Raw genomic sequence first — 20,825 nt, forward strand, 5'->3', positions numbered from 1 at the left:
TTCCCAGATCCCCTCTCACAGATGTACCTAGTCGCACTAAGAAGAAGGTCATCTATGGGTTTTTCAGGTGGAAGATTCTCATAACAAAATAGGGAAGCATCGGTTTTTTCAGAGGTACTCATATTTTGTTGAAGGTTCCAGCACAAATCTAGAAGGGGAGTAAGGTGAAAAGGTTGGAAGAGGGAGGAAGCGGCGATTCAGAGAAGAAGAGTTAGGGTTCCAAAAGAAGAAGAGAGAGAAACCCTCTCTTTTAAATGGAGAAGAGAGAGACGAGTAATCCATGGAGTAAATGCAGGTTGGTGGAGATGGCATTGAATGGAGTGGTTGGGAAGATGAACAATTTTGTTCATGTATCTGATGCATAAATAGAGAGGGGAGAGTAAGGGGTGATGATTTTTTTGGTGGGAATGATTATCAGTTGATGATAATTTATCATTTAGATTACAATTAGATTAGGGTGAATCAGCACTTTAATGATACAAAAATAAGGGTAAAATGTAATTTTACCTTAAAAAACATACTAAATAAGGAAAAAAAACTTGTTGCAAGAAATGTGAACCACCCAAATAAGGCAAATGTTGCAAGAAATAAGAAACGGAGGGAGTATTTTTTTAGCGCTAAGGAGAACCCTCACCTTAACTCAACCCTCACGGTTTTTTTGATTCTGTATTTGATGGTCATACACTTTGAGAGTGAGGAGGAAGGATAAAAGATTATCACTCTCAAAAGTGTCTCTAGTGGGTCCTGATTTCACTCACTTGTTATTCATTCTTGTTATTCCCTCCGACTCATAATGTTAGTCCCATTTACGTTATCGATGCAAATTTTTATCGTAAATATCTTTAATCTCACACTAGCTGAAATTATTAAAATTACATATTAATAAAAATACTTATCGAGACTAATAAAACTAGATCTCATATGAGTATATTTGTTCTTATATATTCATAGAAATTTAGAAGACTTCCCCTATTTTTTATTAGTCAAAAAATTCTAAATGAGACTAAGATTATGAACGGAGGGAGTAACATGTATTTTTCTCGATTGTTACATAGTAACTTCGATATTCCATATGTTTTTATAGGCTCAACTTTAAATATTGAACCGACTCGACTCGACTCGACTTGACCTCCTCATCAAATACGATCCAATCATCTTAATTGACACATTTGACATCTCCTAATACCTCATTCCTCATTCCTCATTCCTCATTCCTCATTCGGTATTCCGTATATGGAAGCATGAAGTAGGCAGAAATATAACAAATAGAAGTCACATTAGAGAGCCTAGCCTGAACAAAATTAGGCTTCATCGTTGAAACCCTAACAAACATGGCGGGTAACAACCCCAAATCATCCTCCACCACCACCACCATCACCATCACCAACAACCGTCCTCCTCCTACCTCCGAACGCAAATCTCGCTGGCAATCTTCCTCCTCCGCCACCCCCACCACCACCTCCGCCGCACCCTCCGCCGCAAATCCCACCTCCGGAACCCCATCAAAGCCCTCCCCAAGCACCGCTAAACCCCCCACCAACTCCAACACTAACAACGCTGCAACAAGGTCTTCCTCTGATAAACCCACCCCAAAACGCAGCTCACCTTTCCCGTCTTCCGTTGGCCCTCCACCTCCTCCGCCGCCTCCTACTTATGGGTTCCATATGCTTGATCGTCGCACCATTGTTCTTGCTGATGGTAGTGTTCGATCCTACTTCGCTTTGCCCCCTGATTACCAAGATTTCACCCCACCTCCTAGACCCCCAATTGGGCGTTTTGGGCCGCCTCATGAGTTGGTTCGGGTTGGGCCGATGAGCCCGGATGGTTTTCGCGGTAGGGAGGATCATCCCTTTGGGTCTAATTCTATGTCAATGAAGAGGAAGTTTGGTTTTGGGGAGGAGAGAGATAGAGATGGGGATGAGTTTGCCAGGCAGAAGCAGCAGCTCCTGCAGTATGGCAATGCCGGTGCTGGTGCCAATTTGAGTTCGGGTACTAGTAGTCCCTTTAGACGCGACGATGAGTTTCGGAATTCCAAGATTATGAGGGCTGGTGCTGGGTTTGATAGTGGTGGTGGTAGTAATAATGTGGGTGCGAGGCAGGAAGTTCGGATTGATCCTCCTATTATGAAGGCATATCTTCATTTTATTAAGTTGATTTACGAGAATCCTAATCAGAAAAAGAATTACTTAGAGAATGGCAAGCATCATCACTGCCTCGTCTGTGGCAGGTTTGATTGGAAACTACTCTTTATGCTTTAATTTAATTATTTTTTGTTGTTATAATATGGTTCTATTGAATGTGTTTGTACGTGAATGAGATTTGCTTAGACATGTGTTGAACCCGACTCTATCATTTCTCAGATTCTTGAAATTCTGTAACTAATGGGATAGAAGAGTGGTACGATAGATATATGGAAATTAATGGCGAAAATAGGTGCCTTTAATTTTGGTTATCTATAAGTTTTATAATTTATTTGGTTTTCCAAATATATGTAGTATATAGCTGTGTTTGTCTTTTATTTTAATATATTGCTTTCATGTCTCTATTGTATTTGTACCCTCTCCGTACCTGTATAAGTGCAATTCAGGTGATATATTTTAAAGGTATTACAGTGAGGAAGTTTACTTTCAAGCATTTTAGTCTCACATTAGAGGATATGATTTTTCTAAGATGTGTTCTTTCTTTGATGTGATATACCGGTTAGTAAAGCTCTTGTATTTTGGGGAACCAGACAATTAGGTAAGCAAGGTAGTCATCAAATAGAATATTGCTCAACTAGAAGTAGTGTTACTTGTTTGCTAGTAGGGCTCTTGGTATGTGCCGTTAATTCATACTTTTATTGGCTAATTAACTTTGGCCGCAAAGTGTATATTTATACTGGTTGCAATAATGCACAAAGCTCTCATCTGATTGATCTTTGATTGCCATCATTTTGTTCTTTGCCCAATGCTGCAGCTTGTATGCAATCTTTGGGGAGGTTTGCTTACATTGAAGGCATCCACTTGTATATCTGAGATGGTGTTTTTTTGTCTGACATTGGCATGCATTTATTAGAACATCTCATACTGAAAAGTGAAAACTTTAACTTGTTTGATTGGGACCTAATGAATTTGAGGTTGCTCGACAACTTGGCTTTTGGCTAAATTCCATAAAAAGACATTTGACTGTGCCGTTTAAATGTATTTTGTAAATGTTAGTTGGAACCACATGCTTTGTTAAGCACTGGGGTTTGTTATTTGTTTGGTTAGGACTAGTTTTGTGAGGTCTTATAAGTGTCAGCTATAAGTGACATTTTTCTAGTATCGTGTATACCCTCCTTCCTATTAAATCTATATTTTTACTTATGACCTAATACAAATCAATGTGTCATACTGAAGGAGCTTAGATGCCAAATGATCAACATGCCAAAACTAGATAGTTGTTAACGGAGGGCTACCTATATTTAGAGATATTTAGTTCTTTTATGTTCTATGTTATTTTATAACTTTATTTTACCATATAATATTTCATGCCACATTCACCCAAGCCCTCCATTTTCTTTTATAATCCACTATCTTCTTTTTTTATAGAGCACTCTACTGTACTATTTCCTATTGTTAATATTCTTTATTATTGTCAAGTTCTTTTATTGACTTCAAAGTTGAATGTTGCTGGTACAAAATGCAGACTCACTCTAGTTGTTACTCTGTCACTCCATTCGTCCCTATTTATTTTTTCCCACTGCCCTTCTTCACCCGTTCTAATAAAGTTTGTCCATTTTTTTTGTAGCAATGACTCTCTTTTATTTTTTTAACTTCTCTCTTCTACCCTTGATCCACCACATCTATTTTCTCCTATATTTTTAGTATAAGATTACCCCACAATCTCCCATCACTTCTGCCTTTTTAATTATAATAACAATTGATGAATCTCCTAATACTATGTGCCCTGAAAATTGGGCACATGAAATTGGGATGGAGGGAGCAATTTATTGAATATTCTGATGCCATGATTTGGTTGAATATTAATGCTCGATGTAGGCCTTTAAGCACAAATTGAGCATGAGTGGAGCTACCTTTCTTTAGGGTTTATGGAGGTGGAGTGAATACGAATGCATGTGTTTGAGTCATTCCACTCTATTAAAGAACTGTGCAATTCAAGTTGCTTCGTAGTTGGCATCGAAGGGTGTTAATTTAGCTTCCATCGGTGACTGCTGTGTGTTACTACACTCTTATTGTTTTTTGTGTACTACATTGGCAAAGACACTTTTTTCTTCTTCTAGTTTTACTTTCATCTTTTATCCCTCCCTCATTGAAGTCTTGTGACTTACCCTTAGCATGCACGATCATTCGCTTTTGAAAAGTCAAAGTGTTTCAAGTAAAAAAAAAGAAAAAAAGAGAAAGTATAACCGCAAAGTATCTTGCCTTTACTATCAAGGTTTGAAATATTAATTAAGAGGTGTTGCTTAGGGTTTTGACCTAGCTTTGGAGATACACCTTGACACAATCTCCCCTCTCCCCACCCAAACACCTAAAACTAGAAAAATTTAGTTTAAAATCCTACCATATGAAAGCTTCATACTCTCATTGGAATATTGCTCCATGTGGGTGTGGAACCATGTTAGCTTTTCTCTCTTCATTTATTTTCCTCCTCACTTTGCTTAAAATTATCTCTCTTTAATTTGTCTTTCCTTCATTCTGTCTCTTTTTGGTTTTTTCTCACAGGAGAGCCTCTTTGCTGATTCTGTCTTCTCATCTCCCCTCCTTTTCATTCTTTTTCTTTCATCATCTTTTTATTGAAAAGAAAAGAGTTCAGTTGAGTAGGTTGTTTTCACCTTGTTCTTTCCTATCATATTTGAACTTATTATCTGCTAAAGTGAACTTGGTAGCTCTTATATGAACTTATTCATCCCTATTGGCCCTTATTTTTATGGTGAAAAGAATGGCTGTCAGAACATACTTCACATCTTTTACTGGTTTTGATTTTATGATGTAACAGAAATGTAAATCTAAGTAACCTGCCATAAATAGTAGGGGAGTGGAAATCTAATTTCATTATGTAAGTTGAGTGGGGTTAAGCCTTTTTTATTTGACATTTTTTTAAAAAAAAAAAAATCTTTTTTAATTAGTTCTTTGTTTTAAAATGTTTAAGCTTAGATCCCGTGCCATGCACGGTGATCGTTATAGATTATTAATAGATAAATATTATAATCATAAATTAGTCGAGGAATAATAAAAGTATGTGATATGTTAAATTTTAATTGTAGCCTTTAATACACAATTAAAAATAAATGTAGGCAAAAAATCCGAGCAATGTTTTATTTTTTTTCTTGTAAAACAGATCACAAATATTTTTAAGAATATAATTTTTGGTTTATAGTTGTCCAATTTTCTATTTTAGAAAAATTATTTGTGAATCTTTTTATTCTAAATATACTACATTAATATGGAATATGTACAACAAATAATATTATTTTTGAAATTGATTTGTTTCCTTAATTAATACTTCCTCCGTTTCTTTTTACTTGCAACACAGCCTTGTGGCACGTGTTTTGAGGTCGGGTTTATGTAATGTAAACGGATAAACTATTCATTATAATTTTTACAAATGATACTTAACCCTATTCTAATCTTCGTGTAAAAATTATATTGATAAAATAGCTCGTTTACCCTCACTAATCATCTCCTAAAATTGCGTGCCTAAAAGGTGTGTTGCAAGTAAAAGAAAACGGAGGAAGTAGATTTTTTTATATGAAAAAATAATAATAATTAAGGACACACCAGGAGATGACACATGTCATTGCTGGTGTGTCTTTTAATATATAATATTGAAGTTATATCATGTGACCTTATTGTATTTTATACTTATATTATGTTTTGTATGAACTTATGTGATTCTATCTGAACTTATCTAAAACTTATTTTGTCAAACTTATTATGTCTGAACTGAACTTATCTGAAAATGTGAGTAAAGACTTCTTCCATTTTAACTTATTTTATCTAGACTTACTAAAGTTTTATTAAACCATTATGTTTTTTACTTGCACGTTTTACCACTCCTTTTTAACCTTTATTAAATTTTATTCCCGGTACTCTTTTAAAACTCTCCTTAATTTTACTTGGATGTTATTTCTTTTTCTCACTTTACACACCTTTTTTTTCCAACTTTCCAACTAGTAATCTTGTATGTCCTTTTTTCTTTGGCGGATGGTTCCTTATGATGTTTCTTGTTAGCTGACCCCAAATCATCTTGGGACTAAGGCTTTGTTGTAAAAAGATGAAACACATAGGCCCTTAGAGTAGAAGCTATATTTTTAAAATAATATAATCTAATGTAATTATTTAGATTTTTCAATCAAAATATCAAATTTTAACATATGCATAAAGGCATCTCTCATGCCTTGAGCCTTTTGTGCCATTGAAATCAGTGGCAATGTGCTAGGCTTAATGCTGAGACTCTTCTTTGAGCATCTATGTTTGTTTCTCTTTAAAGCTCCTTAACTAACCGATGCACACATGTCTTGAATTGAAGATGGTCTTAGATATGGAATCACGTGCTATGTCTTTGTTTCTGGTTATCCAAAGTCTTCCGTTGAGTGCTGTGAGAGGTCTTAAACAATTTTGATTTTGCAGAGTTGAGATAAGTTATAGGCTCTCAAACATTTAATTCAATGTTGTCAGGTATCCAAGTTGTATGCAATATGCATCCCTATCCCCTTGTTTAGACCCAACGATATGTTTTAATCACCTAGCAGATGTAAGCCATTTTTTATAGTAATATTAGTAAGGGTAGAAAACAAATAGAAGTTAAGGATGGCAAATGCAAAACAACACAAAGTATAAAGAAGTTGCACACTGAGGTAAGCAAAGAAGTAGGTAAATATGACTTTAGGATCATGGATTGACATGGACCTGTGATCCCCCTTAGATTACATGTTCTAGGAAAAATCCCTGTTTCATCGTCACTTTGAGGATCTTGAAGCAGTAAGGTCCTTTATTTTTTGATTTCTAGTTTGACTTTGAAGTCATAGTAGATCTCATGATTAATGTTGTCTGCATTTTAGGTAATTTGTGCATAGCTCCTGTAGCTTTCAACAAGGCTTGAACGTCAAACTCAGTCAATTATGGTTGATTGAAGTTGTTCCTCTTATAATTTCTGCAGCTTTATCAGTGGTCATTATCTGTCATATTCATGTCCATATACTAACATTATCTGTTAGATGTTTTGGTTGGTTGGGTCCTGTGCTAGATCTATATAATATCTTTTATTTGTGTTGGTTTGTACCATTGTACAAGTATGACACTCTTATTATTGCCTTGTTGCTTCTCCTGCTAATCCAATTGAAGATTTGTTCTTTTTCTCTCTGTATGCTTGCTAAAAATTATGCTGGCTGATTTTGGATGGTTTAATTGTAATAAAGGGTTACAGAGGTAATACCTTTGTCACTGGGTTTATCTTTTTCATGCTGGTTTTTCTAATAACACCTTGCTGACAAGAATATTAGAATCTTAGGCACACAAATTGAGGTTAGATTATAAATCAAGAAATATTGATGCCAAAATTAATGTGAATTGACTGGGGTACCAAATGTTAGTAGGAATTCAAAATAGTTGTGTTGGCAATGTGCCAGGTGAGTTGTTTATCCTGCAAGCCTGCAACAAAGAATCTGGAATTGCAAATGCAAACTGATTTTATCAATTTTAGGTGGAGAAATAGGCATCTAGAGTTTTAGAGACTAGGAAGGAGGTCTTTAATTAGCAGTGAATTGTCATTGTTTACGGATTGCTATTTTCACAGCCTTCTCAACTTCTTGGTCTCTCAGAGAACAATGGAAATTCCATAAGAATGAGTTTGGGCTTTCAAAAAGATGAAAATGGAAGAACAAAGGTTGTGAAAAAGGCATATAATATCTGCAGTTGGCGTTAAGTGGGGAGATGGAGAGGTTGGAATGTTGGATTGCTAAATTCATCATACTGCAAAAGAGGATTAATCTATGGCCTCTCATTACTGTTTGTGAGCATGGTGGTGGGCATTTGGTGTATTGTATAATTGCGGCTCTTAACTTTACTGACCAGCTGCAGATTTTGTTGAGTATGATGTTTTGTTATAATGATGGGTCCTGAAGTATACTTGTTGTACTCTCATTCGATCTGCTCTAGTTACAAAATCAGAACTTTTGCATGCCCTTTATTTGAAGGATCTTATGTTTTATTATATGTTCGGATGACCACCTTTGTCGTTTGTAATATTTTTCTTTTATATCTTTACCCTTGCCGGTATTTGTGTTATTAATAATCACCATAGTTGATATTATGAAACATGCCGAGACGAATCTCTAACAAGACCCCACATGACTATATTTCTTTTTGTATTAATCACAATATTTGGTTGATGAAGATTGTCTGAAAAGTGTCAAGTTTGCGAATGATGCAATATTTCTAGAACGGAGGAGGTTTTTTTGTTTTTTATTTTTTATTTTTTTATTTTTATCATGGTTTTGAAAGAGGGTCTTCCATAGATGATTGTTGTAGTTTGTTGAAGTGAACTAGGTTCATTCTCCTGGTCTTTTCATTTACCTTAGGCTTGGCTGTTGATTTTATGTTCCTGTCATCTCTCTTTGATTTATCTGCATATCAAGATAAGAGATGTATTTGGACCATTTGGGTTCATTAACTTTATGGTGACAAGGAGTTTTGTGCTTTTGTCTTCAACCTCATTTCACTGGGTTGCTGTAATTATGTGAATTTACTTAGTTCTATAGGTCTCATCATTGATATGAAACTTGGCTGTTAATTTTGTGTGTTCTTTTTATTGCTCATATTCAATCTTATGTATTCAATAGTAACATTGTAATTTGGATGACCAACCTTGCCAAGTGGCAATGGAGGCTTGGTTTTAATTTGCTGTCTTGAGGAGCATATTTCCAACTCTGTTAAGTGTGGTTTCTTTTGTATCCATTGAGGAGACAGCTATGCTTATGCTTCTTGCATTATAGTGGTTTACTATGGCAGTATACTAGAGATGCAACCTATGATGTGTTGCTTTTGTTATGTCAGTCATTGATGTGAGCATCTAGTATTATTCTAGTCTAAAATCCAACTTTAAAATCCATATTAGTTTAGATAAATTGTTTTCAAAGCTTATCTTGTAGGGCTTTACGAACCTACTTGTAGACTTTTAGTTGTAGTAAAGTGGGACTTTTGACAAATTTTTAGCCTTAAATAAAAAAAGAAAAAAAAAGTAACTTCTTATTGACTCAGTGTCTACTTGCCTGTATTGGCCTACCAACCAGCTAAATATATAATTAGTGTGATAGTTGTGGGCTGTATGCCTGTGTATATGAACTTTATCTTTCCTTGAATGTATCTGAACTAATTTTATGTCAGAAAAATTTGAGCTATGCATTGTCCGACTCTCTTGGTATTGGAAATTACAGGTCTTCAAAAGAGTTTCCAGATATGCATGCTCTTGTTATGCATACTTACAACTCAGATAATGCTGATTTGCGAGTGGATCACCTGGGCTTGCACAAAGCTCTCTGTGCCATAATGGGGTGGAGTTTTATGAGGCCTCCTGATTCTTCCAGGGCCTATCAACATATGCCTGCCGAAGAAGCAGCTGCATACCAGGATGACTTGATCATGTGGCCACCTATGGTGATTATTAATAACACAAATACCGGCAAGGGTAAAGATGGCCGTATGGAGGGTTTGGGAAATAAGGCAATGGATAGTAAACTTAGAGGTATTGCCCTCAGCTTACTATATAGAATATGGATGCTATAACATATCCACTTTGTTCTTTGCTATATTGACATACATGTGGAGTAATCTTACATAACTAAATCCATGAGATCTATACTCTAGTGATATACTGGAGATCTGGATTTATCCGTTTGACATCCAGATATTACCTTTGTGGGTTATAAACTCTTTTTTGTTGATGGCTGGCATTCTCACTTTCATTTTTACCGAGAAGCAAAATTTTTGCTATCTACATTGAAACTTGCGTTTTTTTAACAGATACGTCAAGCTTCTCATTGTCCAGAATATTATTGTGAAAAGTCCTGTATACTCTTTAAGTCATTTAGACATCTTTGTGTATGCCACCACTTTTTTTTTTTTTACCTCCTAGAAGCGTTCTTGCTCTACCTCTGTATGTGCCAGAGCTTCCATCATTTCTTTTGTGGAGCCCTCTAATGCTATTGTGTAAATTTTAATTTCATAAGCAGATTGTAGGTTAGAGATGGTATGTATAATCTTGACTGCAGTGTATATTACATACTTCTGAGCTCATGGATAAACTTAATGAACTGTTTAGAAGAAACTGTCATCCAATGTGTATTTTTTTTGTGTCTGAATTTGAGTTTTAACTTTAAGTGCTAGTTGTGAGAAAACAAGGGGTGATTGAGCACTCTTTAACTATGCAGAAAACTCTATAGATTAGACGCTGATTATTTATGCTCGGCGTCTAATTGCGCTGTTGCACATCTATTGTCTTACAGTTGAGATTACTAACCTGGAAAACCTAAAGCTAGTTCTTTTGATAATGTATCATGTATTCATGTGGTTGGATGTTAATTCTTCCTGCTTCTACTTGCTATTTTTAGCATCCTCCTCCTTGAGGACTCGTCATTCTTTATGTTGGTTGAAGCAGTTAGTCAATCAATTATGGTATCAGGTTTTATTTAGGATTTGAATTGCCAAAGAATGCAATATTAGTGTTACTAAATATGCTAAGAGTGCTATAGGGATTTATGGTTATTATGACTCCAACAGGGCATATTGCTCTTAATTTCTTATTACACCTTAGATTTGATGGTCTATAGAGTTTCATAAGTGTTCAAATCGAGAAGCTCTAGAGTAGGTTTCTTCTTTTGAAATTTTTTTGTAAGTACTAATTAATGAGCTACTTGTTAGCCGATACTAAATTAAAAAAGATAACAGTAATTTGACATTGATTTTATGTTTTCTAGAACTTGATACTCCCTCTGCCCTGAAATAAAGTTTCTATTACCCAAAACCTGTCCCTAAATAAAATTCCAATATCACCTTTATACATTTTCTTTTAATTCACTTTCAATCTAGCAAGCCCCGCTATTTTTTAAATTTATTTATTACTTTGTATCTATTTATACACTTTTAATCTTCCAAACCCTTTTTAATCAATCAAACCCCACTATCTTTTTATTCTTCACCTCCCTAAAAACTTGTGATTTAGGCTAATGTGACTTATTTGGGGATAGAGTATTATATTTCCTTGTGTATGATAAATGATTGCAGTTACTAGTCCCCGCGTGGAGGGGTTGCTATATGCTCAACCCTTTTAATATTCATTTAAGGATTTCACTATGTTTATGCTATATCTACATTCAACTCTAATTTCTGTCTACTATTCTATTAATTTGCAACACAGAAACTAGATTCCTTGTAATCTTTACATGTGACAAGATATATTAATGACATGTTCTATCTGTCAGCAGTATCTCTCACTGGTTTACAACTTGTACTTTTAATACCAAACTCAGGAATAATTGTTGTCTGTACTATTTCCAATCGTTGGAGTATTTTGGGATCTTTCTTAGTTACAGGATGTAAGGGATTTCCTTCTATTCTAATGTATTCTTTGTAACAAATTGCGTGTTGTTATTTAAGTCATCATAGGACGACTAGAGGTTGCTCTTTATTTTTTTTAGGCCTCCAAAACTCTAACTGAACCCCCCCCCCCTCTTTCTCCTTTTGCTTTATTACTTCTAGTGAGCGGGCATATTCTTTGTTACCGCTGTTGTCCTTCAACTCCGGTGAATAAGGTTCTGAATCCTTCTGATCCTTGGTGCAGGAATGAAACCCTTCTCTGTTTCCCTCCCTATCACTGACACTTTCTGTTAAAAGTGAGCTATTTATAGCATTTTTCTTGAGACATATTGCTTGAGAGAAATTATGGTTCTATAAAGGGAATATGAAATCAAGTTGAAATACTTAGTTATATCGCCTTGAATAAAGTTCAACCTAGAGGTTGGATTTCCTTCTTGATGACTGCCTGACTGGCAAGAGTGTTAACTGATTTACTTATCAAAACTATGGGTTTTTATCTCCCGTCTTCTTTTCCTTTAGTGCCTACTCTCTATTTTCCTATCCATCCCCCCTCTCTCTCTTTTTTGTTGGGGGAGAGGGGTGGGGTAGTGGGTGTTTGTGTGTGTTTGTGTGTGTTAAGGGTTTTGATTGTCTTAATTGCAACTACTCTGTATTGCCTTGAGTTGGATAAGTGAAGTCTTATCTAGATTAGTGAATTATACATTTTTGTGATTGTGATTTGTGAGTTTTGTATGTTTCTTGATTTTATTAGGTGATTTTGATTCATTTTAATAGTCCTGTACCTCATGTTTTCTTTGTTGTTCTTACACACCTTGGTTATTCTGTTGTTTGGGTCTGTTACAATTTGCATTCCTTATTTACAACATGAGAAAACTGATTTTTTTGAGGCATCTTTTGGTCTCAATGTACTGTTTATTTTGTGTGTGAGTAATCTGATTGTAATTATATGAAGTAATGGATTGCTCTCATATTTGAGTCTTCATTTGGAGAAAATGGGAGAATAGAATCTACATCTATTCATCATATTGGCTGTTAGGAGATATATTTATGTTACTTGAAGGCATGGATGGTTGCCTTTTCCTCGGACTCTTCGGACTCTTCATCTCACCTCAAGTATCCATGTCGGACCCTCAACACTCGGACATGGGTAGGACACTTAGGCACTTCATATTAGTTCAAAATGATGGAAATTTTTCATAAAATAGGCGAGTCGGACACTTAAAACACGTATCCGTGTCAGACATGGGTATCTGAGTCCAAGTAACATAGCTTTTCCTATTACGACAGGGCCATGTATGGTTAGAGTATTCATTTTTGATGTCCATGAGGGTGACTATACTTTTGGTTGTTTCTCCTTAGTTGTGAGAATTGGGTATAGGGTTAGCTTTCCTGCAGGTTGTGTTTAGCCTTTGATTTGTCTCCTTCCAAGGTATAATCTTAGTAAAACAAAAAAGATTGCAACAAGGGTTGTCTTTGGTAATTGCTTGAGGTGAATGAGGTCTGCATTCTCTAATAAAAAGTGACCATTCATATATTTTGAATTTTGTTGGCATCAGTGAATGTTCAATGTTAGCTAGGGATTGATATATGTTATATTGATCCAGTTTTATGATTCTGGTAACTTGGTCCAGTGTCCATGGCTCTCACAAAGAACTTTTTTTCCTAGGTGCAGTAGCAGGTGTGTATAGTTTCTGCTTTAGGTTTAATTTTAGTGGTCATTTTGTAGAGCACCTTATTATTTTTTTTCCCAATAATTAAGCCCTATTTGACTTTATCAGAGGCAAATACAAATCAAAAGATGACATGCATTTGCTTGTAATGCCCCACAAGTAGTGTTTTTGTGGACTTTGATAGCTTTCAATTACAAACTTGTACAGCTGTTTTTTGGTATTAAAAAAAGTTTTGAAGGATTCTGTTTAAGCAAATATGTACAGTAGGGTACTTATATCGTTACTTCCCATAATTAATTTTTATTCTCCATATATCCTACCTATGCATTAGTGTTAATTCAAGTAGTGCACACCCCTATCATTACTAAGAACTTAACATGTAGATCGTGTTTCTGATTATGGCCTACTGTTTCGATGTGGTATGCTGTCTGCTCTAAGCCTCTAACACTATACCTTTCATTTGACACAATTTATAATCTGTTAGCTTGAACTTTGATGTGTACACAACATTTGGTGTATTACATAAAAGAATACGAAATTATCACGTGGTCATTCTGTTTTCACTAACTCCGCCAGTGGGTTTCCCGCTGCCAGTCCCAAGCCTGGATAAAGGAGGAGGGTTACGGTAGGCCAGTGACAGCCAGTATAAAACTTCGTCACATCCCATGACATGAGCCAAACAGATATTTTCGTGGGGGCGTTCCCTACTCAGCGACGCGCTGCACTTCCTAGACCCGGGTGTAGTGATAAGTATGCAAGGGTTGCTAGGTCGTCGCCCAGAAGCGACGCGCCACATTGCCCGAGTGTGGTGTCAAATGAGCAAGGGCGTGCCATTGGGGCGTTCCCTACTGAGCGACGCGCTGCACTTCCCAGACCCGGGTGCAGTGATAAGTATGTAAGGGTTGCTAGGTCGTCGCCCAGAAGCGACGCGCCATATTGCCCAATTGTGGTGTCAAATAATCAAGGGCTTGGAGTTGGGATCAGGAGGGAGCGTGGGAGAAAAGAATTTAGTTTGCGGATTGGTTCTTGGAATGTGGGGTCTCTTACGGGAAAATCAGCAGAATTGGTAGAAGTAATGAAAAGACGACGCGTGAACATCATGTGCCTCCAAGAGACAAGATGGACAGGAGAAGGAGCTCGAGGCTTGGTTTTGGGGTATAAGGTATGGTATGTTGGGCAAGAAACGAGCCACAGAACAAGGAATGGTGGAGCTAGGAACGGAGTTGGTGTGGTTCTCGATGAGAGGTTGGCAAAAGAGGTGATCGAGGTCTATCGGAAGAACGATAGGTTGATAAGGCTGAAGTTGCTATGTGGCAAGGAGATTGTGAATGTTATCAGTGCTTATGCTCCCCAAGTGGGTTTAGATGCAGAAGAGAAACGACAATTTTGGGAGGACCTAGACGAGGTGGTGCAGGGTGTCCACCACTCAGAGAAGTTATATATTGGAGGGGATCTAAATGGGCACGTTGGGGCGAGCCGAGATGGCTATGAGAGTGTCCATGGAGGCTTTGGGTATGGGCAGAGGGACGCCGGTGGTGAAGCTATTATGGATTTTGCCCAATCATATGATTTAATTTTGGCTAATACTTGGTTTAAGAAGAGGGATTCACACTTGATAACTTTTCGGAATGGAGCAAATGCAACTCAAATAGACTTCCTGCTCACAAGGAGCATAGATAGACAAAGTTGCATAAACTGTAAGGTTATCCCAGGGGAGAGTGTGGTCACCCAACACCGGCTATTGGTAATGACTATTCGTCTGAAAGAGAAGGCGAAGAAAAAAGTTAGACAAGAAGAACCAAGGATAAGATGGTGGACCCTAAGGGATGCAAAAGCTAAGGTTTTTACAGAAAAGGTAATTGAAGAAGCGGATTGGGATGGAGAGGTGGATCCGGACATGACTTGGTTACGAATGAAGAACTGTTTCCTAAGAGTGGCCAAAGAGGTCTTAGGGGAAGTAAGGGGAAGAACTTCGGTACAGAGAGATACTTCGTGGTGGAATGAAGAGGTGAAAGCAGTAATTAAGCAAAAAAGGGAATGCTATCAAGCCTTAGGAAAATGTAGGAGTGATGAAACCTTTGCAGCGTATAAGGAGGCTAAGAGTAAGGCAAAGGCAGCTGTTCGCCAAGCAAAAGAAAAGGCATATCAGGAGGTTTATGAAAAGCTTGATTCCAAGGAGGGAGAAAGGATCATTTATAAGATGGCAAAGAGAAGACAAGAGGCAAGGAAGGATATTGGCATGGTGAAGTGTGTCAAAGATAAGAACCAAATGGTCCTAGTGCAAGAGGAGGGCATCAAGGACAGGTGGAAGGGGTACTTCGATGAATTATTTAATGGAAGTAATGGAGTTGGGATAGGAGATACCTCTATGAGTGATGAAGAAATCAACATGGAGTATGTGCGAAGGATTAGGAGAGTAGAGGTGGAGATTGCACTGAGGAAGATGAAACCTAAGAAGGCGGTTGGCCCTGATGGGGTACCGATAGAGGTGTGGAGGTGTTTGGGTAAGATTGGTATTGATTGGTTAACAAACCTTTTCAACAAGATATGGACGGCTACAAGGATCCCACAAGATTGGAGGAAGAGCACCTTGGTCCCGGTTTATAAAAACAAAGGAGACGCTCAAGATTGTTCTAACTATCGAGGAATTAAGCTTATGAGCCATACTATGAAGTTGTGGGAAAGGGTGATTGAACAAAGGTTGAGGGCATGCACAAGCATTTCAGATAACCAATTTGGTTTTATGCCTGGGAGATCTACTATGGAGGCAATCCATTTGATAAGACAAATGATGGAGTTTTATAGGGTAAAGAAGAAAGATCTTCATATGGTCTTTATTGATTTAGAGAAGGCATATGACAAGGTGCCAAGAGAGATACTTTGGTGGGCAATGTTGAAGAAAGGTATCCCACGAAGGTATGTAGACCTAGTTAAGGATATGTATCGGGATGTGTCAACAAATGTGAGGACATGCGGAGGGTTGACAAAAGATTTCCCTATTACAATCGGATTGCATCAAGGGTCTGCATTAAGCCCTTTTCTTTTTGCAACGGTTCTAGATGAAGTAACTAGACCAATTCAAGATGAGGTTCCATGGTGTATGTTGTTCGCAGATGATATCGTTTTGGTGGATGAGACTAAGGATGGGGTTAATGTCAAGTTGGAGCAATGGAGGCAAAGGTTGGAATCTAGAGGGTTTAAGCTAAGTCGGAGTAAGACTGAATATTTGGTTTGTCGTTTTGGCACTCAGAGGGGGACAAGCAATGAAGTGGTGAGTTTGGATGGAAAGGATTTGACCATGAGTGAATGTTTTAAGTACCTAGGGTCGATCATCCAGAAGAATGGTGACATTGATCAAGACGTGACCCACAGGATTAAGTCAGGGTGGCTTAAATGGAGAGCGGCCACGGGAGTGTTATGCGACCGCAGCATTCCCTTAAAGTTGAAGGGAAAATTCTACAGGACTGCCATAAGACCAGTGTTGCTCTATGGTACAGAATGTTGGGCTTCTAAGAAAGAGCATATTAAAAAGATGGAGGTTACGGAAATGCGCATGTTAAGGTGGATGTGTGGAAACACTTTAAGAGATAGAATCAGAAATGAGGTTATTCGCAAGAAAGTAGGTGTGGCGGGCATTGTAGATAAATTAAGGGAAAATCGTCTGCGTTGGTTTGGACATGTAAGACGGAGACCCGAGGGTGCACCGGTGCGAAGAGTGGAAGAGTGGGACCATGGAGGGATTAAACGAGGAAGAGGGAGACCAAAGATGACTTGGTTGGAAGGAGTGAGGAAGGATATGAAGTGCATGGATTTACGTGAGGATGAAGTTTTGGATCGTAAGGGATGGAGGAGAAAGATTTATGTTGATGACTACACGGAATAATCAAATTTGGTTCATGTTAGCCGACCCCACTTTTGGGATTAAGGCTTTGATTGATTGATTGATTGATTGATTCTGTTTTCACTGTTATGGTTAGGTCATATTTGTTAATGGTTTACTCCCTCTATACAGATCTTGGCTTCTCTGGTGGCAAATCGAAGTCCTTATACAGTAGAGATGGCCATCTTGGCATTACTCTTATTAAGTTTGCAAGTGACCAGTCAGGCCTGAAGGAGGCCATGCGATTGGCTGACCACTTTGAGAAGGATCACCATGGGCGTAGAGATTGGACCCGTGTACAATCGATTACTACTGATAAGAATGAGGAGAACAATCCAAATCTTGTGATGGTAGATCAGAGGACAGGTGAAAGGAGAAGAATACTGTATGGATATCTTGCTCTAGCCTCTGACCTAGACAAAGTGGATTTTGAAACTCGAAAGAAGGTTGTCATAGAAAGCAAGTTTGAGAAACTCCAACCATCCAAGTGATTTTAGGTAAGCCTCTATTTGTCCTATGTAATTTTTAGTTATCATATGAGTTAAGCAATTAAGGTTACCATATGAAAAAAATAGCTTGGGTTACCATACAGACTGATGTTCTTTTCATTATTCATTAATTTTTTTTTATCATACTTCCATGTTCACTATTACTGTGAGTGGTATGTTTATTTATTATGGTCAGTATATTCTTTTATTTTGAACTGTATGTTCTTTTATGAACAAAGATGAGATGATATATAATCTCTTACCTTTGTACTGTATGTTCATTCGCACATCATGGCCCCTGTTTAATGAAATAATTTGTGGTAGAAAGTTGGGATCCCCTTGTAACATCATTCATAGGGTTCTTGTTATCTGGAGTTCTGGTTGATCCATCTATGCATGAACATTAGATGTAAAATTATTGAACTGTGGCTGTGACATATACTATTATTAGTGTAAAAATGTTCATTTTTTGTGTTCAGATGTCAAATATTGACTAAAATATTCTCTGATGGTGATCAAGAAAGTAATTTTAATCCTTTTATTTTTCAATCTATGTAAACCAACAATAATTTCGTATTGTTGATTGTCAAAGTAGGTGTGAGTATTGACTGCCAAATTTAGATTTTGCTCATTGTCTTGATAATCGTTGAAGTTGTTTAGATATTGCCTTTCTTAAAAATAGCTGACACTTTGTAATTGTTATGCAGTGATTTGTTTTTGCTCTGGTTAAAGAAATCAAGTAGGTATCAAGTCTTTGAAAGCAGCTTCCATCCACACCACCAATGGTTGCAGTATAGGTTGAGTCACGACTTTTCTAGCTCTTGAGAATTGGCAACTTGCAATCTATGATAAATGTGGTAAAGATGGCCCGGTTACTTGATCAACTTGGCATTATCTTGATTTTGTGGGAATGATGAAGAGAAGGTGTTCTTTTAATTCTCCTTACCTTTTTTTTTTCTTCTTTTTTTCCTTTTAAAGTTCATGCGAAAGCCTGCAAGGGTGATTAATGACCTGCTGTTCTTGTATGTTGATTGGAAAATGGAAATTGCTAGTAAATTGGGAGAGTAGAAAGAATCGTAGGCTAATTATACCTTCAAATAGGTATGCCTGTGAATTTGCACAGCATTATCCATGGGCATTGTCTTAAACCTTAATTTATTGCAATTGGCAAGTGGTTATTATGGTGATTGGTGATGCGTAGGTCCATTTGTGCCTGTGAATATTTTACACAATTACTAGTAATAGTTGAGTTCATTGAGCTTTCGTCATACTGTAAGATGCATTAATTTTAAAATTTGTAATTCATAAAAAAACTTATTTTCAAAGGTTTATTAATGAATGGGAATGTATCAGGTGAAGTAGGCAGATAAGTGAGATTTCATATTAGACCTGACAAACGGGTCATTCCGGTTGGGTCATTCTGGGTCGGGTCAAATTCGGGTCAGCAAATGATCGGGTCGGGTTTGGATCGAGTCAGGTAATTTTGGGTTTCGGGTCAAGTTCGGGTCTATAAATTATCGGGTCGGGTTGGGTTTCGGCTCAACTTTGGATCGGGTCAAGTTCGGGTTGGGCGATTTCAAGTCGGGTCAGTTTATGAGTCCATTTATCGGGTCAAGTTTGGGTTGGGACAAGATCGGGTTGGGTCAAGTTTGGGTCTGGTCGACTTTGGGTCGGGTCAATTTGGGTCGATAGTTTGAGTCAAGCAATTAAGCTTAAATTAGTAGATTTGTAGTCCCTCCGTTTTTAAGTACTTGCTCCAATTCTCCATGCGCGGCATTTCTCCATGCGCGGAGTTTTAGGAGAAATTAGATAAAGTAATATTATATGGAGGTAGTGGGGTAGTTGAGAAAATAAAAAAATTGTAAAAAGCAAAAGTATTGGAAGAATAGGAGGAGAGAGAGTATTATGTTGGGTCTACTAAGTGTGAAAAATGAATTAAATATTGTAAAAGCTTTCCAAAAGAGGAAATGACGCAAGTATTTAAAAACGGTCGAAAAAGGAAAGTGGAGCAGTATTTAAAAACAGATGGAGTAATTTTTATACGGATTAATTATTAGTTTTTATTTATTTATTTATTTATTTATTTATTTTTTTACAGGAAATATAGTTGTTTGTGTTAATATCATTGTTTTAGGTCATTTTGCGTATAAGGTAGTTTTAGTTCGATTCAGTTTAGGTTTTGGGTATGTTCGATTCAATTAATTCGGGTTAAATTCAGGCCAAGTTGATTTGGTAATCATGTCGATTAGGGTCGGGTAATTTCGGGTATCGGATCAAATTCGGGTCGGTGCACTTTGGGTCGGGTCATTTCGGGTATCGGGTCAACTTTGGGTCAGGTCATTTCGGGTAACCACTACAAGAAAATAACCTTTTCGTAGCGATTATTTTAACCTTTAGTATCGATTGTAATTGCAACAAAAGGCAATCTCAACTTTTTTTTACGGATTAAAAAAAAAAAAAAAAAAATTCGTAGATGAGTTCGTAAATTTTGCCGACATTACTTTTCTTTTTTTTTTTTTTTTTGAGGAAAGACATTACTCCTTTTCACTTGTGTTATTTTAGGAATATTAAACCAAATCGTCCTAAACCTACGCAAACACAACTTCTATCTTTTATTTTATTTCGTATATAATAATAGATTTTTTTTTTTTTTTTTTTCTTTTCCCTGAGTGAACGGTCACCGAGAATCCTAAGCATAAAAGAACACAACTTGTATTAGTTGTATATATATTGTTAGGTTTTCAGAAAAGGAAGGAAGAAACAATAGTTCTTGATTGTTTTAATAAAATAAACCAATAGTTCTTGATTGAAGCAAAAAATCTCCATATGGCAGGAAATAATCACGATATCAATAATTATAAAAACTGTTGTGTAGTTTGCAAATTGACCGGTGGCAGGGAAAAGAGCCTTGAAGTCAAGGACGAGGAGGATGATTATACTCGTGTGAGAGATAGTGTGGTGGTTTATCTCCATACCAGCATGATTCAAGTGCTTATGACCGAGAATGCTCCGATAGGTTTCGAATTGTTACTTGATTTCCTGCCTTGCTTTCAAACACCTGTGGAAGATCCTTATAAGGGTGGTTGGATTGCTGCGGGCTCGTCTAGTGGTTTATTGTTGTGCACCACCGGCAGATTCAACCAATCCCAATACTACGTCTGCAATCCTTTGAGCAAGCGATGGGTAGCCCTCCCTCCTGCCCCTCGTCTTCATC

The 20,825-nt window shown here is 37.1% G+C and overlaps 1 protein-coding gene across 1 annotated transcript; it reads left to right on the forward strand.

The window, feature by feature from the left end:
• Window positions 1-1,250: 1,250 nt before the first annotated feature.
• LOC145632034 (uncharacterized) lies at window positions 1,251-18,798 on the forward strand. The gene is made up of 4 exons (XM_081684291.1): window positions 1,251-2,227; window positions 9,416-9,723; window positions 17,256-17,620; window positions 18,319-18,798. The coding sequence occupies exons 1-3, from the start codon at window positions 1,332-1,334 to the stop codon at window positions 17,612-17,614; spliced, it is 1,563 nt and encodes a 520-aa protein (XP_081540417.1). The 5' UTR covers window positions 1,251-1,331; the 3' UTR covers window positions 17,615-17,620; window positions 18,319-18,798.
• The last annotated feature ends 2,027 nt before the right edge of the window (window positions 18,799-20,825 follow it).

The sequence above is a fragment of the Chenopodium album genome, chromosome 5, assembly GCF_948465745.1.
Source record: "Chenopodium album chromosome 5, dcCheAlbu1.1, whole genome shotgun sequence".
Lineage (NCBI taxonomy): Eukaryota > Viridiplantae > Streptophyta > Magnoliopsida > Caryophyllales > Amaranthaceae > Chenopodium > Chenopodium album.

What these genes read in the sequence shown, in the direction of transcription:
- LOC145632034 (XM_081684291.1), top strand. Translation starts at nt 1,332, where the DNA reads ATGGCGGGTAACAACCCCAAATCATCCTCCACCACCACCACCATCACC. An exon ending in CACTGCCTCGTCTGTGGCAG is followed by an intron (nt 2,228 to 9,415) that starts GTTTGATTGGAA and finishes TGGAAATTACAG; the next exon opens with GTCTTCAAAAGAGTTTCCAG. An exon ending in AATGGATAGTAAACTTAGAG is followed by an intron (nt 9,724 to 17,255) that starts GTATTGCCCTCA and finishes CCCTCTATACAG; the next exon opens with ATCTTGGCTTCTCTGGTGGC.